The 17,918-nt window shown below is 35.9% G+C and overlaps 1 protein-coding gene across 1 annotated transcript; it reads right to left on the bottom strand.

Annotated features, from left to right (window-relative positions):
* Nucleotides 1-1,282: 1,282 nt before the first annotated feature.
* clcn7 (chloride channel 7) lies at nt 1,283-17,792 on the bottom strand. The gene is made up of 25 exons (XM_065273778.2): nt 17,563-17,792; nt 16,715-16,789; nt 16,187-16,252; nt 15,948-16,013; nt 15,144-15,276; nt 14,474-14,583; nt 11,774-11,854; nt 11,599-11,661; nt 11,242-11,325; nt 11,074-11,167; nt 10,316-10,380; nt 10,087-10,203; nt 9,884-9,938; nt 9,724-9,784; nt 7,919-8,060; nt 7,731-7,824; nt 6,252-6,424; nt 4,860-4,911; nt 4,578-4,705; nt 4,280-4,365; nt 3,190-3,322; nt 3,034-3,093; nt 2,760-2,933; nt 2,562-2,642; nt 1,283-2,446 (listed from the first exon to the last, which is right to left on the bottom strand). The coding sequence occupies exons 1-25, from the start codon at nt 17,656-17,658 to the stop codon at nt 2,360-2,362; spliced, it is 2,376 nt and encodes a 791-aa protein (XP_065129850.1). The 5' UTR covers nt 17,659-17,792; the 3' UTR covers nt 1,283-2,359.
* Nucleotides 17,793-17,918: the final 126 nt, after the last annotated feature.

The following is a 17,918-nucleotide window of genomic DNA, read 5'->3' as shown; positions in this document are numbered from 1 at the left end:
TAATTTCCTCGCCTTTTCTCCATGCTATGGAAAAGGCCCAAATGATGTTACTTTTTGGTTGTCACAATTAACACTAGTCTTTGTAATAAGAGAATATGAAAATGTGGAATAAACTATTTTAGTCATTAAAATAAGTGAAATATTTTAAATTATTCATGATATTTTTTTACTTTTGAATTGAACTGAATTAAAGTAAAACATAATAAGGTGGTTTCTTGGACAGGGATTTTCTTAAACCAGGACTAGGCACAAAACAAAGGGCACTGATGTATTTTATGTCAAGATATGTCAGTGCAAGTTGTTTTCAATTTGGATAGCTCTTACATTTATTTTAGTCTGGACTAGTCTAATCCCTGTCCGGGAAACCGCCCCAATATGTAATAAATATTACAATAAAATAAAATAAAAAACTACAGGGTACACACAAAAGAAACAACTAATACAAAATCTTTTTCCTTTTTTCATGTACTAATACTCGTACTAGCATTGTGTGCACGATGTTGCTGGCATGATAAATTGCTTTGACATTTGCTAGTGGCTTTGGATGAACACCAAATGAGTAAGTGTAAATGTAAAACTAAGACGTTGTTTTAATAGTTGATAAATTATGCATATATGCTGCCAAACAAGCATGTGAGGAATCCACCGCTGACTCATGACTCAAAAATACATTTATATAAATAGATATAAACCTGTACAAATTTTAAAATTATGTCCATCATGTTTCTTTAAAGAAAAATCACAAATACTAATAGTTTTTTAAGCTGAGAAATCAAACCATTCACTTCCATAGTATTCTTTTTTCGTACTATGAAAGTGAATGGGGCTCACAAACGCTTTGGTTGAAAAACATTTCTTTAAATATCTTCCTTCGTGTTCATTAGAAAACACTGAAATTTAAACAGGTTTGTAACAACATGAGAGTGGGTGGATGATGACAGAATTTTTATTTTTGGGTGAACTATCCCTTTAAGGGAGGCTCATTGTTTAAGATATGCCTCATTACATTGTCTCATTCAGATTGTCTATTGTTTGTTACAGCTATCAGCGTAATAGCACATGACGTTTAGATTTGAAAACTTAAATGAGATAATATTTTAAAAAAGAATCATTCATAGAAGAACTACATTTTATAAAGCCACGCCATGTCAGTGTAGTGCCAGGGATGAGTATGCAGGGCAGTCAAGACAAATAACACACAGCTTAGTCATGCATTCATTATTTCATTATGTCCTATCAGCTCTGAGATTTACTATGTGGTAAAAGACGCATGCGGAAATCATTGAATAATCCGTACCTTTATTAGTTCACAAAGTTGTTCAAATGGTTATAAAATTCAACATTTTTACTTCAAATCAACGATCATATAAAAAGTAGAGATCAGCAGGGAGAAAGATCATTGATAAATTAAAACAAAAAATGTTGACTTTTGAATGACGAACCATAGGGGATTTTAGGCACAAAACCAAACAACATACTTCATTCAATTCTAACTTAAAGAAAAATCAGTGCTTGTCCATTGTTTTGCATAATTATCTTTAAATGTTCAATAATGATTTCTATTTTCAATTTAAAGTAGAGATTTTCACAGAAAACAAACGTATAGCTTAAGTCAGAAAATTCCTTCTTTAGAGCCATACTTGCACTCAGTAAACAAGCTATATAAAACCAGTAGTTTGTACCAAAGCATGACAATGTAATGTCAGCAATAGGCATCGTGTGAACAGGACTCTTTTAATCATTGTAGGGTTTGACCTTCCCTAACAATTCTGAAACCAAAATAAATTGATCAGTCTAACAAAGAAAACAATTTAAAAATCCTAAACAACATGCAGCAGAACAAAAGTACAAAAGTTAATAAACGTATTTGCATGCCTATAACATAGAGCTATATTAATTGCACATAAAGGTATTTCTCAATGCTACAACGGGGGATTAGAGGAGTGTGAAATGTATTTTCTTCTGCATTTTTCCACACCTTCACAACTTACTTTCATCCAATAGCGGTCTGTATCTGAAATATTCATAATTTATATACTAGGTCATCATTCAAATGAATAATAACAATGTTTATCACCACACCTTATGTTATGTCGATACGTATTGTCACTATACTCTAAAATGTATAACATGAAATAAATAAACACACAGTGCAAAACTAATGACAACATAATGTGCTCTTAAGTTGCAATCCTACAAGTAAAAACGTATACACATGTATTATTGAAATAACCGAGCCCTTGAATTGCTGAAATGTTGTGCAGGTTTGGCATCTTGGACACAAGAGAGACTCTGACCAGCTCCTGAGTCCAAAAGCTGGTGGTCTGAAGGCAAGGTATAAAGCGCACATAACAACCAATCATGTTTGAGACAGGTGTAGCTCCTCAAGCCCATGTTTACCCAAGTGGTAACGTGCAAGGTCCTTTCTGGTCACCAGACCCACGACCTTCACACATTGAAAGCAGAGAGAATGGTAAACAGCTAGCCTTATCTGTAATTTCTGATACAAAGTATGAATAAAAAGATTAAACCAGATGTCTCTAAAGCAGAAATACACTCACCATGTTCTCATCATCAACCACCACCAGATGTCTCAGTCCCAGCGCTCGAAATAATTTGAACACGCGGGGGAGGGAAGTCTCCTAAAATATGAAAAACAAGATATTTAGCAATTACATTAGATGGAGAGCATATCACTCATGCAAATTATTTTCATGAAGTCCCTTTGGATAACAGGTGCTAAATGTGGAGACACTGACCTGAGGCACAGTATAAGGGGTTGGGTTCATGAACTCGGTCAGGTCCATCATGCACTCCCGCTCGTCCTGAGAGACGTGAATGGACTGGATGGGTGGAAATCTTGGATATGCATCTCTGAAGTCCTTCAGCTGTAGCTTCCTCTGGAGTCGTGAGGTTGCCCTTTCCAGAAACACCTGAGATACAGACACACACATTTGTTTTAACATCAGTAATGTCGGGTTGTATCAAACGAGAATGGAAGGCCGACCCAAGTCGTAATGATTGGTTTTTTACCTTATGTTTGAGAAGAACAATGAGCTGTGAGCGAAGAATAAGGCCGCAGAGTTTGCCTGGCTGAGAAAAAAAGACACAGTCGAGTTTTATACAAACTGAAATATGGCAGGGATAATGGGATTTGATGAAATTTTGCACTACAGAATCAAATCTCACCTCATCATCTCCAGTAGTATGGGCAACCACTGGGAAGCCGTTGTGATTGGTGGATGTGATGCTCAGGACATCCACAATGGTGCCGACCTTCTCCACTCGGTTAAAGCAGGTTACCGGAGAGCTCATGACCTCCCTGCGGTGAACACATCAATATGAGGGACACAATGACATTCACTGCACCTAAAGACTGGGTGCTTTTATATCAGGACTGGTATATTTAATATAATTGATGTATATTTAACATTCATAGACCCTTTAAATATAATGCATATGGGTGATTATATAATTGCAGGTACATTTGATGTCCTAATGGTTATATTTTGAAATATTACAATTATTGAAAACAATTTCAAAAGTCAACTCATTCTTGTCATGGAGTACAAGATGTTAACAATACATTTTCACAAGAAGTGTCTTTTATAGCTGAAAATAATTTCCTGTTAATGTACGAATTAATCACTGTAAAGATGCAGATGCATTGTGATGACCTGTAGCTATTGTATAAATTAAGTTTACGTGTAAGAAATAAACTACTGTAAAAGACTTGCGTTTAGTTAAGTCCACTAAAGCTGCTTGTTTATGTTGTTTTTGCTGAAACCGTCTATATGCCACACAAAGTGTACTAAAGAATCGCCTATAACTACGTCTGGAAAACAATTAATCGCGACAAATTTTTGCAAAATAAAAGTTTTTGTTTACATCATATATGTGTGTACTGTGTATAATAATTATCTATATATAAATACGCACACAATGCATGTATAATTTTAAGAAAATCTATTTATATATGAAGTATTTATAATAATATATAATATAAATTATATTTATATATATAAAAATGTATATATACACACACATGTAAATATTTATTAAATATATACTTGCACCTGTGTGTATTTATATATGCATAATCATTATACACAACACACACACACACACACACACACACACACACACACACACACACACACACACACACACACATGATGTAAACAAAAACCTAGTCGCGATTAATCATTTTGCAGAACTACATAACCTTATGAAAACAGACCAATCACATGACATGTAAGGTTCAAAGGGTCATGATTACCTAGCAGTCAGCCAATGAGAAGTGGGAGGAGCATCCCAGTGAAGAAAAGGCACACTTTGCAGTTTAATGTGAATATCATACAGGCCCTATAAACAACAAAAACCTGTCAGGCATACAAACTCGGTCACACACATGCCTCATGTTCCAATAACAAAAACACAAAGCACTAATGTCACGCGCTTATGTTTGACACTTTAATGACAGTTCTAAACAAACAACACACAAAGAAGATAATCAATACAAATCATGAGGTCACTTGAGGAACAAAAAAAAAACGTACAAATATTTTGGGACTCACCTCTATAAAGTAATCCCCGACAATCTTGGCAGTTATCAGCACAAGCATGATAGGAAAGCCGTAAGTGACGTTACCAGTGGCTTCTACCAAGATTACTGTGAGACTGAGGGTCATTCTCACAATACCACCTGAGAGATACACACAACACAATAGTCCAAACTTTTATTGTGCTTCATTCACACTAAAATGCAGTAAATCACAAGACTGCATTCCTGTGGCGTTTCCTTACTGATTACCAGAACAGATTACTAAAATAATTGAATGCTGGAAACAAGTACTTACCAAGTTGGGCCGCAGCACCTATGAAAGCGTACTTTCCAGGATCCGCCCAAATCTAGCAAAACATTATAAATCATAAGCAGTTTTATTAAAGCAATTTAAAGTTCTAAATTAAACTCTATTAAGGTTTTAAAAGGCACAAGATGGTATACGGGCAATACAAAAAATAGAAACTTTAAAGCTGACAAAAAACACCTTAAAATTCTGTTATTGTATGCAGCTATTTGTCCAATGCAAACTTTTATAATGGTCATGCTTCCCTTCAATGATAGTTTAACCTATACCGATGGAGATTATCAGTGTTTTTGTGTTGTTTTATCAGTTTTGAAACATGACAGATGTTGTCAGTATGCATTTGTAAGATGCGGTCTGCACAACAATTCATAACATTTTTATTTAGGGGTGTCATGATTCTCCGAATCCTCGATTCGATTACATTTTCGATTCTAAGGTCACAATTCGATTCTCGATTTTAACTTTTTTTAAAAGCACAAAAAAGCCATGCCATTTTTTATGGAAGCCCGTTTCTGCCATGTTGTAAAAATAATAAAATAAAATTCTAAAGTCAGATTTCTTAGATACAAAGTCACAATTCTGAAATACAAAGTCACAATTCTGAGATATAAAGTCAGAATTCTGAGTTATAAAGTCAGAATTTTATTTTATTATTTTTACAACATGGTGGAAACAGGCTTCCATAATTTTTAGACTAGACTTTTATAAAATATAATATCTGACCTTGAACCCGGAGATGACCTGCCATGTTAGTGCTGCCAGTGGAAAAATATGGTACACGCACATACCTGATGAACATCTGTCAGTACTTTGCACCTTTAAAACGCACTTTTATTACCGTCAGACCAGATTGTGAGACTAGACCCCAATAAGTCATGTTTAAATGCTGTTTTCTTAACTCTTAAGCAACTGAAATAAGTTGTTGTGAAACTTAAACAGATCTCAGTTCAGAGAAACAACCGATCCTGGAACAGACGCCGTTCTGCTGTGCACACGCGTGCTTGCTCTGATTGAGTTCAGCTGAAGGCGCTGGCTGTTTTTTGTTTCCAGAATCTTTCCGTGGTGTCTCCTGCATCTGAAATGCTATCTTTTGACTAGCTGTAGCTAGAGAAGTTAGAGGAGGTTGACTTGGCAAGCCGACCGGACGTGACACGGGAGCGTGGCAGCATCGACGATTCAATTTTTTTATTTGAAGTTCGAGGTTGTGACTTAATTTCGATCGATTCCGATCGTGACACCCTTATTTTTATTGTTAATGGGACAAAAAGAATGAAGTTTTCAAATGACTTTGTTTTATTTTCCAACCTGTATTCAGAATGTAAGACTGATGTGATGAGTGTGTTAAGCGCAGAGAAGGTTACTGTAATATGCCATACTCACTGATTTGGTGGCAGCGATGTAAGATAGGAGGATCCCACAAAGTCGACCCCAGGCTGCTCCAATCAGAAGAGAGGGGATGAACACTCCTGCCGACACCGTCAGACCGTACGTCCAGACGGCCAGTAGGAAATAAACCAATGTGAAAAGTCCCAAGGTCAGAGGGTTGTAAGATCCTAAACGAAAGATATTTCTAGTAAAATTACAGGGAACTGAAGCAGTACCACACAGCATCAACAAAGAAATCTCAAACCTCAGAGCTACCAGCAGGGCATAACACATAACTAAATTCACTTCCTTTTTATGTTATAAGGAAATCTCCAGACGTAAACTTAACATTCTTTCAATAAAACCGGCTTTACTAATAAAAAATAAATAATTAAAAAAGGCACGCTTATTTGCAATGTTTCACATAAAAAACAGAGGTAGCAGATACCATTTTAAATGAAAGGCTTGCCATCTGTTGAAAACATCAGCATGTGTGTAGATAAATCTCTTAAATATTAATGTAATTATGTAAAGACACTCAAACATCTGTAAAAGAGAAAACATCTGTTCTTGGTTGCGCTTACACTAGAGGGCAGTGTTGAGTCATTTGACGTTTTAAGTATTAATGTATGAAAACATAAAATGACACAATTTTTGTAAACAAGAGATTCAATAATACTCAATAATAAAAAATCAGATTTAAAGTGGAAATGCATAACATGTTTAAGGCTTTTGAAAAATATGAAACAAAGAAACATTCTGATGTCAAATTAATGTTTAAATAAGAACAAATATTTAAGATTCTGCACTATTTCAAGGTCATTTATTTAAAATACTGACCCTGTAACTAACTCTGAAAAAACATAACACTGTATTAATCTGATTCTCAGATCATGCAGATTTAACATGAATCATCCAGTTTTACACACGCTTATAAAGTTCATACAAGTTTGATTGCATGCTATCATTAAAGGGATACTACAAAATTCTATTTTTTAAAACATAATAAACCTTATAGTTTGCTATTACTATTGAACAAGTATCATGTAAAACTTCTTTGAGACCCTGCAACATTGTAAGAAGCACTAAATAAATACATTTAAATAGCAGCAACCTATTATAATATTCATACACAAAATATCTTGTTTTATAACATAATTGTTATTATACAGTCATATACCCAAAAACTAGCTTTGTCGGGCTTGTGTACTTGTTGCACTCTCACAGCTCTGGGAAAGTAATCGAAGTCTGCTTTTCTCCTAAGCGCAGGACAGCTTTAGCTGCATGTCAGCTGGCCTGCGTCCTACATGTACCTCTAAATCTGCCAAATTCCTTGGCAAGCCAGTGAGAATGCAAAAACACACACTGCAGCATGCAAACACGCCACATAATTTAAGAAAGAGCATAAGCCTGAATGGAAAAGAATCTGCGCATCTGATAAGACGCCTACACCCGAACCCGTTCACACCCAGTCACACCTACAGAGTGACATACCTGGAGGGTTATGGAGGAGACTCCTCACACTCCGCTCAGGTGTGTTGAAAAAGGCCGTCGCCATTAAGTTATATTCACCGTCAGCACAGAACAGCTGTCAAGGAAACACACAAAGATCTCCGTCCGATTCAACACACAAGACTACATTCTAATGCTGAATAATTTTTTTATGAAAATATTAAACACACCTGTAGAGGATATTCCTCAGTACTGTCCGATGGCAACGGCTGGCAGTCGTTAGAAAAATAAATCATGGCGAAGGAAACCGTGGCGGTCACCGCGGCGACCAGCATGGCCTCCATCACCTGCAGGCACGGCCGGTGGATGTACCTGAGACATAAGACTTTCTGTTATCATCACAGAACCAAAAATTTATTTAAAACTCCGTAGCTCAACTGGTAAAACAAATCACATATCACATCACATGCACCGCAAGTTGCTTCGTATAAAAGGACAAATTCATAAATGTCAAAGTAAATATAAAAATAATGTAATTTTTAAGGTTGCAATTGCAGGGTCATCCAATCTGACTGAAGTGTTTTGGTAAATATTAGTTATTAAACACTTTTTTTAAACTTTCAGTTTATTTATTGAGTATAGTCTCCAGTTTTTTCTTGATTTAAAAAAAATTATCGTGTGAATGACATGAGGGTGTAACCCAATGAACTATCAAATACTTGACAGCTGATTACGTAAGACTAGTGAGACACATCCCAACTCTACTTGCTCAGTACTACACCCACTGAGTGCCAAAACCCACCCATTCAATCAAACAGCCACATAATCTTGTCATTTTGCATCAAAGATTTAAGACTAAATGCAGATATTACACGTATACAACCGTTACATTTTTTTTTACACTTTACACCCAACCATGAGAATTAGGCAACTTTTAATAATACAGACCAGCAAATTCCATTTTTATTAGCTTTGTGACACCAATAATTTGTTTTAAATAAAAAAATGCGTTTAAACTAATAGGAGACATATTAGCCATACCATTATTAGCCATACAATACATAAATAAGTATGTTGCTAACTCCGCTGTCGCGGCTGACTTTTTGGTTCCGCTCAACAAAACTCAGGCGTTGTGAAAAAATAATGCTTCTGTTGGTTTGATGATGGCGAAATTTCTGAGTTTTTATTGTTAACACCACCGGAAGAACCATAGGTACCTTCTAATTTTCAATCACCACCTTTCATTTTTAACTACTGGCCGTGCGAGCTCGCGAAAATCTGTTATTTGTATAATTGTTGTTGTTTTTGCTGAAGTTGAGTAAAGACATTCTTGAAATTGTAATAGACATTAAGTTTAATTGCTAAACTACAAGTGAACGAAATTGTAATAAATTTGAACGACGACCACAGGATATTTACCACCCCCAAAATCTGCTTGAACAATGAATGTGAAGCAGCCGTATAGTAGTAGACGTCTGTATAGAGTGTGTGCGAAATGTAATGTAAATGTAAAAAAATAAAATAGTTATGAATTGAATATTTTTGTTTTTAATCTAAAACGTGTAAAGGAGTTTAGATACAAAACCCTTTGGTTAAAACAAATGAGATCTTGGAAACAATCTTGGGGTTATTAGCGATATTCTGAATAAAGAGTGTTATTTGGTGTAATTAGTGTTTTTTTTTATATATTTGACTTTTCAAAAGTAGAATATATAGAGGATATGGCAAACATCTTATCCTGAAAGATTCAGGTCAATATCTCAAAAATTTAAAAAGTTATAGCAAAATTAACCTTATAAATTTCATGATTCGGTCACACATTTTCTTCTGAATTTTAATAGAAAACATGTGACAAAATAAAGTGATGATGAGTTTCAAATGGACAGTATTTTGTTATTCTTGAACCCATCAACATGATCTTGGTATCATTTAAAAGCTTTTTTAAGCTCTTTCTATCTGAACAACTAATTTTAGCATTTAACAATTTTGAAAATTTTAGCAACATACCTACTATAAACCATGACTGAGATCTTACCTTATTCTGAAAATTGTTAGCCAATAATTGAGGATATTAAACAATGCTCCAAGCAACCCTCCTAAAAAGATAAGAAAAAATGTTTCTTTTTATAAAGTAACTAATTACTGCTAATCACTTATCTTTAAATATATGCAAGGATGTAAAATTTCCCCCTCACCTAAAGCTCCCATAATAATAAAGAGAGGAAGTTCATATAAGTTATATTCCACACTCTGAAAGAGAAACCAAACCCAATATCAGTTTTAGTTCAAGCTCAATGTGGATCATGGTTAACTAGAGGAAAGAATTGTTTTTTTTGTGGTATTTTGAAAAACCAAGTGCCAGTTTCATTAAAGATTAGGAATTTTCAATTCAACTTACATCGCTGTCAAAGCGGCCAAAGTTGATGAGACCGGGGCTGGAGAGCTCTCCTGGCTTCTCATGGTAAATACTGAGGAAAAAGTTCAGCGTAAAAGTGGAGATCATTGATGCAAAAAACTGGAGAAAAAAAAACAAAACAAGACAAGGGGTTAAAACATGCCAACTTTGGCACCAGAAATCACTATTTAATGAAGGGCAAACAGTAAAACTCTGATTAAGGATCACTCACAATTCTCCAGGTCAACATCTGGTTCCAGAAAGATGCGCCCTCCTCCAAACTGAACAGAACACCGCCTGTACCAAACAGTGATAATAAATCAGGTCAAAACTTCCCCATCAGCAGATTCACTATGACAAATATCAAGGGTGCAGTTAGGCATTTAAACTTATCCAAAAAAGCTTTTCCAAACACAGCTTTAACATTTAGCTGCCTTTGAGCTTTTATCCAGAAAAACAAAAGATGGACTTTCACTTAGCATTGCAGAGCTACAACTCATACGATGCTCTAAGTGTACATATTGAATTCATATTGCCATCAACTATGGGAAAAATGTTTCAGGGTTACCTAAATATGTTTGCTACAGGGTTCACAAACTTTTTGATAAATGAATGTTACAAACCTGTATAAATTTTATACTGTCAAACAGTTTTAAAGCACCCTTGATTCGCATAGTATTTTTCTTTCCTATTACGGAAGTCAATGGTGCTCATGTTTCCTACTTGATTACAAATATCTTCCTTTGTGAATCAAGTTTGTAAGTTGGACATAAGGTAACCCTCAACATACAGCCTGAATATATTAGAATAAAGCATAATTTATAGTAAGTGCATTTTACAATAAAAATTAGCTTTTTTGTTCTTACATAATATTCTAACGCTCTATGGATCTACTGTACTACACCACACCACAGTTATAAAACTTGCTTATAACACCAGGTTTTCTATGACTTAGTAGCTTGTTGTTATGATCATCTGTGTGTGTCTCACCAACAGGGGCTCCAAAAGCAGCAGAGACCCCGGCAGCCGCTCCTGCTGAGACGAAATCTCTCTTCTCCGTGTCCCTGCGGAAATACTCGAACATCTGCATAAACAAAATCTGCTGTCAGCTGACTCGACTGTGAAATTTATCCATATGCTACCGTACATATTACCAACCTTAAAGTCTTTCTTTAGTGAAGTGCTCCTGCCCTGAGACACACCTGCGGCAACCACAGCCCCCGAGTGAATCATGGGTCCTTCCTTTGAGATGAAAACAACTGTTCAGTCCAAAATGTTTATTTTTGGGAAATATTGGGAATGAATTTACAGTATATGTGTTAAATGTTAAAATCTGACAGTACTACATTTTTGCCGTGTTTGCAGAAAGCAAAGTGCAAATAATTCAAATTGTTCAAAATATGTAAGAAACAAATGTTTGCGTTCCAATTGTGTGAAATTCTGTGGAGCGTTACGAGGAATTCTGCATGTGCGGATTTCATTGGGCGTGCCTATGACGAAATTTTAACTTTGTACCTTTCCTACAGCGAGTCCTCCAGCAACAGAGCAGATCACCCCAATCACCTTAACCACCAGAGTCTGTGGACAGCAGGTAGGAATCCATTAGAGAACAAACGTACAAAAATGTTGATATTCGCACCCATGTTACAACTTTGTTTCACAATGTAGCTCAGTCAAGAAATGCAATTACCTTAAGCCGAACCACACGAGGGACTTTCACTCCATTCAGGTAGCATTTTATCTGCGGGATTCCACTACCTGACGCAATAGGCTGTAAAAAAGATTTTAGGACAAAGGCAACGAGTTTTGCACAATATACTTTAATTTTAAACAGTAGTATGCAAGGTTGGATTATGGCCCAGGGCAAGTCTACATTGTTACAGTGTATTAATTTCTTGCGATAGTATTTCTCTAGATTTTTACTTTGCCAAGTATAAAGTCGGAAATACCAGAAAATAAAGTTGTAATCCTTAGCTTTTCAGGTATAAATCTGAGACATACAGCTGTGAATATGTCAAAGTCAAATTATCAAGGCTGTTTAAGATTATTGACAGACTTTGGGTGACTCTGACAAAGATATAAAATGTTATTTGGTTTGTATTACTTCCCGATAATCAGTAAAAACTAGGGGTGACCCCGAATAGTCGAAGATTCGATGCATCGATAGAAGAAACCTGATTCGACTACCAATCTCATAGTCGAATCGTCGCAGATGTGTTATGAAATGAGGATCATTCAATTTTGGCCGTATATGGGTGCACACATTATCTGATTTCACATATAACAGCTTTCTCACAATATATTAATATACTGCATATTATGATAATGCTGCAAATAATATGTGAAGTAGCAGCTTTCAATAAATATTTTTAAAATGCGTTAATAAATCCAACAACCCCTGTGACCGGGCTTCAAGTCCATAAGAGGTCTCTATGTTAATAAAGCCTTGCCTCTTTGTTTCGACATTTAAAAGACAAAGCTGGCAAATTATATTATGCCTTTTGTTCTTTTAATAATTTCTATATTTTATTTTATTTATAAATCACTTTGGGTTATCTGATTTAACTATTTGGCTTGTTTTTTGTTTCCGTGCACTTGAGGCATTTTGCATATTTGTTCTGCACTTTGTTACTTCTGACCTTATTTTATTTAAAAAAATGTATTTATTATAAACGTAAATTCCGATCTAATTTAAGTATGTAAATTTTGGATAGCTTTTCGTTGTATGGATGTTGCGCTATTGCGTGCTGGCCATGCTTGCGCATGTAATTTAGCCGAACGGGCTAGGTGCTCTGCGTCTCATATTTAGGAGTTCATCAAACTAAACATTAAAAAACGGATGTTTTTCGACGAGTATACGTTTTTAAAATGTATTTAAAACGGAGTGGTTATATTGTCTATCTTAAAGTTAAACTACAAAACAAGCCGTTTTTTTTTTATTTCGGTGATGAAACGCAAACTATATCTGCACCGAACCTATTTCTGCCTGACACGAATGTCTTTCTTGTGATTTAATATTATGGTCAGTCGGTGTTCACTTTCAAATGATAGCAAAGAGATTCCTGAAATAAATAATATCATCCGGTCTTTCTGTATCTAAAGTGAATACAGAGATGATCAAGGTCAAAGCAAGCAAGCAGGTATTTCTGTGCTAAATAATAACGCATAGTGTAAATCATTAATGTCAGTGTTTTTCTTGTTATAAATTAAAGTTTAATGAATTGTATATAAAGATTAGTTTTTATCATTTACAGTCACAATCACAAATTATTTGTCATTTCTCATTTGTCGGTTTTTTTTTGGTCATGACTGCTTTGACGCGTTATCTCCAAATTAAATAAAAACACTGAATTGTAGCCGGAGTTTCCAAGGCATGATCACCTTTGTTATTTTTTTAGGTTTAGTTATCAAAATGTATTTTTGTGTGATGTTCTGTAGATCGTGGCTTTAAAATGTTATGAGGAATAATTAAACAAATGTTGCCTTACATTTTACCTTAAAAAAATATATATAAATGCATCGTCAGTTTTGTCTTCGTTTATTACTTGAAAGACAGTTTTGGTCACTTTATCAGACAGTTGTTTATGTGTGCTGCTTGTGAAAGAAAATAAAAGTTACCAATTTGGACCTGGTCTGGCCCCCTCCCAACCCATGCACACAAACATAGATGATTCGACTATCGGTCGACTATGGAAAGATTTGAAAATTTTGATATGAATATGTAAATCCTTAGTCGAGGACACCCCTAGTAAAAACGAAACGGAAGGTAAAGTTAAGCACACCGTATTGTGGTATACAGTATTGCTGTGATGTGCTCTAATTGTACATTTGGGAAAAAATATGTCATGTAGGTTAGAAAGGTATACAGAAATGCATACAGAAAATAAGCATATTATAAGCACCAAAGCTTTAAAACGTGGCTGATAAGCCAGGCAGACGCCGACTGCCAGCTTTCTTCAGCTGGGTGCTCTGCTTGCTGTGATACTTTTGCTTTGTTTATCAGTCATTGTACAATGCGCCGGTTGGTTGTGATATTTGCTTCTCCTCCACTGTGATTGGACGGCCTTGTGAGAACTGACATTGACGAGCTGAGCTTTTCACTAAAAGTTCAATATTTTTCATTCTCAGCGCTCAGCAATGAGCACAGAAAAACCACAGAGTGCCGGCTTTCAGTGCGGAAAAAAGCCAGCTGCTGGCTTTCTGAAAAACGCCACACTTTTATTGGAAACATTTGAAAACATACGCCGACTGCCTGCGTAAAAGCTTTGGTGTGCATGCCCCCTAAGGGTAGCATGCTACTAGAGTATACTGCTCCAAAAATAGACAAATGCAGTGTTTTGCTTGATGTGACACTGAAAAGGGAAGTAAAAGCCACATACAAAAACCTTACCTCGATAAAAGCAACACAGATGCCGCCAACCATCACAAAAGCGGAGTTTAGGACTGCCCACAGTAACAGAGAGATGGACAGGCCTCCCATTTCAGTGAATTTCTCTATACCTGGAAGTCTGGTTAAAGAAAGTCTGAAGACACCAAGAAAAGCTTGACTCTGACACTTTGTGTACATTAACACATTAAAGGTGACATAGAATGATTGAACGGGGTATTTATCCTTGTTCTGTGATGGGACATGTAGACAAATTTTTTTTGTTTGGGTCTCTAATTCCTTAGAAGCTTCCTAAAAACCTCTCTCAGATAGCTCTTTTAGGGTGGGGGATTTTAAACAAGTGGTTTTGCACCTATTTGGCTCCCCCTACTGGCTTAACTTGCAATCTGATTACTGATTGGCTGACTTTGCTGCCACTCAAAAAATGTAGCCAATTATTTTAAAGTGGAGGGGCAGGGAGATGCCTGTGATGTCATAAGCATCAGTTTTTCAGATTGGGTTGTTTTCTGGCTGACATTTCTAAAAGAGGAATTTCTATGAGACTGAGATGTTTAGCATGTCTAGCACTTTTTGTATGTTTGTGAATGCGGGTAGACTACCATTATTCAACAAAGACAAGGTAAACATGTTTTTTCATTCTCTGTTCCCTTTAAATGATCAGCAGAAAGGATACTCTGTTTGACAGCAAAGTACTTCACCCCAGCAAGTTTTTCTACGACAATGTCTATGAAGCATGCGATGAGACCAGTGAGGAATCCTATGAGACCGCAGATCACCCATCGCCTGATCTCCAGACATCTAAAGCCCTGCAGTGATGACAGTCATACATAACACATGATTAAACATAAAGTGCATTATATATTGACTGCAACAAATTCCTGTTTAAACAGTTATGAATAGGATCTGTATATACGGTTTCAATTCAAGTCGGGGTATTTCTAAGTCTCTTTTCACACTGCACATCGAACTAATTGAATCTGAATTACGTTTGTAAGCATCAGATGTGTTATCTGCTGTTCAGACTACAAACACAATGTTCCTGTAGCACATCTGACAGAGATTTGCATCAGCATTTCGATAACTAGGGAATAAACATACTAATAAATAAATGTAGTTCACCCAAAATTGAACGTCTGTAACCAAACTAACCAGAAGCCCCATTCACTTTCATAGTATTCTTTTCTCTTACTATGGAAATCAATGGGGCTTCTGATCGGTTTGGTTACTCATAACATCTTAATTTGTTAATTAGAACAATGAAATGAATACAGGTTTGTAACAACAAGACAACATTTTTGGGTGAACTATCCCATTAAGACACAGTAAGTTGCTTTGGATAAGTGTCTGCCAAATTCATAAATATACAAATTTTAGTAACAAAGCCTCATTTTTAATGCATGCCTAAACAAAGTCGAATATCACGATTCACGAATCTTTGTCTAACACATAGAATTAAAAGCAAAGAGGTTATACTAACCATTTGACTCATCCGTCTTTCTTCCTCCAGAAATAATTGATTCTCGCTGTTATCATAGTCAAGACTCTGTAACACAGATGGCATCAAAGTCATGTACTTTTATTTAAAGTGATGCATGTTTCTATTATGTAAAAAAATCTGTTTTTGACTTAATTCAAGTTTATAAACAAGATAGATATTTTAAGCATTTCAAAACAGACTCAATTGAGTTAAAGGTAGAGCCTTCTTGATTCAATTACCTCATATTTGAGGGACAGCAGCTTTTCGTTGTGAGGGATTTCCTTTAGTCGACTTCTCACAATGTCCTGTGTGTATAAGGCAGAAGTAACATGACTTACATGAGACCATTAACATTAATCTTGGATGTATGCAGTCATTCTAAGCTCATGCATCAGAATAGCACAACTGTTCACTTGCATCCTCTCTCTTGACAGCCAAAGGCAAGCTTGACACCTACCAGCGCGCTGGAAACATGTCCTCATAAATGATAAAACTCAAAAATGAGTGCACTGTATGCATTTTTCCTATTAATGATTTTTTCCACAGTGCTTGCTGATAATGTAGCAAATGAGTCAGGCTTTTCCCCATAGACTTCAGAATGGTTGATTTTAATATAGAGATTTAGTCAGAACTTATAAACACACAATTCAAAATCTTAAAACAGTGCAGTCACTTTTATGGACCTGAATAGTTGCAATTATGTCAAAAGCTCTAATGCCGTCTTGTTTTGTGGACCCCTAGATGAATTAAAGTGATGTATTTTTTACCTCTTCAGGTGTGATCTCCTCCTCTAGATCCACAGTACTCATCCTGCCTACATGAAACATAGGGCCACTGGAGAACTACGAACCAAACACATTAAACTCATGAAAGTGGCTAAATTAAGCTGTATATAATTATATTAAATGTAATTCAGGATGAACCTATGCATGTTAAATGAAAACATCTACATCAGTGTATTTCAACCAGGGGGCCAGGGACCACTAGGGGCCCTCAACAAGCTTGCCCAGATGCAAAGGGGCATCAAGATGACTTAAAATGATTTGAAATAAGACAATAAAACATCAAGATATTTATTAGTGTTTGGTTATTTTAATAATGGGAATACACAAAGATCTTGATTGTTTTGCGTAATTGTGAATAGGGGGCTTAACTATTGTTGTGGAGAACAGGGAGCTTTGCATTCAAAAAGGTTGATATCCATTGATCTTTATGCTTTGAATGGCATATTTTTGTTATTGACCAATTTTAAAGAAACAGGAAGTCAGAAATCCAAAGTATCCAGTGTTGCAAAATCCACAACTTTCTCAGACAGAAGGGCACGAAGTCCTTATCAGCAATTACATAGCTTTCATTTACATGCAATACAAGGGTTTCGCCTCTCTAATAACTGCTTTAATAACTACTTTACTCTTTTACTACAGTGATGACAAGACGTTAGTTTACATGTTCTGTTAGTGTCCTATCATGCTTTCTGTTTCTGCAAGTCTGCTGCATGCTTAACATGCATGCTTAAATTAATCAAGCAGAGCATTAAATTAATATAAGCGTCAGTCAATTTCTATTTATAAATCTAATCTTTATAAATGTTATTATACATAGATAAACATAGTACCTGTTTGTTGTCTTCAGCTCCATTCAAGAGTGGAGTTCTCTCTCCGCGATCATCGCCACGGCTCGACCACGACACTTTCTTCGCGATGTTGGCCATGTTCGCGACGGGTAGTGTCTGGTTTTAATGTTTAACACCGTTACATCTGATAACCGATCACTGTTGGAGAACTGCGAACACTTTTCTCCATGACTAACGATCATAAGCGGTCTCGTGACGAGTGTACGGGCAGCGCAAAGGTCCAGAATAGTTATCAGAGGAACTCTGGGAAATGTAGTTGCAATGATCCTATGTTCTAGCAGTTCTCGAGTCGGCGCTGCTAAGAACGATTGGCGTATGACATCAAGTATCGCGAGAGT

Source organism: Paramisgurnus dabryanus, chromosome 3, assembly GCF_030506205.2.
Source record: "Paramisgurnus dabryanus chromosome 3, PD_genome_1.1, whole genome shotgun sequence".
Taxonomy (NCBI): domain Eukaryota; kingdom Metazoa; phylum Chordata; class Actinopteri; order Cypriniformes; family Cobitidae; genus Paramisgurnus; species Paramisgurnus dabryanus.
Note: the sequence above shows the minus strand (reverse complement) of the source record. Positions and strands in the feature narration are given on the sequence as shown.

Bases quoted from the DNA above. Each gene is read 5' to 3' on its own strand.
- clcn7 (XM_065273778.2), bottom strand. From the start codon at position 17,658: ATGGCCAACATCGCGAAGAAAGTGTCGTGGTCGAGCCGTGGCGATGAT. The intron at 8,061-9,723 runs GTAAGATCTCAG...CTTATGTCTCAG, and splicing joins CTAACAATTTTCAGAATAAG to GTACATCCACCGGCCGTGCC. The intron at 3,323-4,279 runs GTAATCATGACC...TGTTCACCGCAG, and splicing joins TCTCATTGGCTGACTGCTAG to GGAGGTCATGAGCTCTCCGG.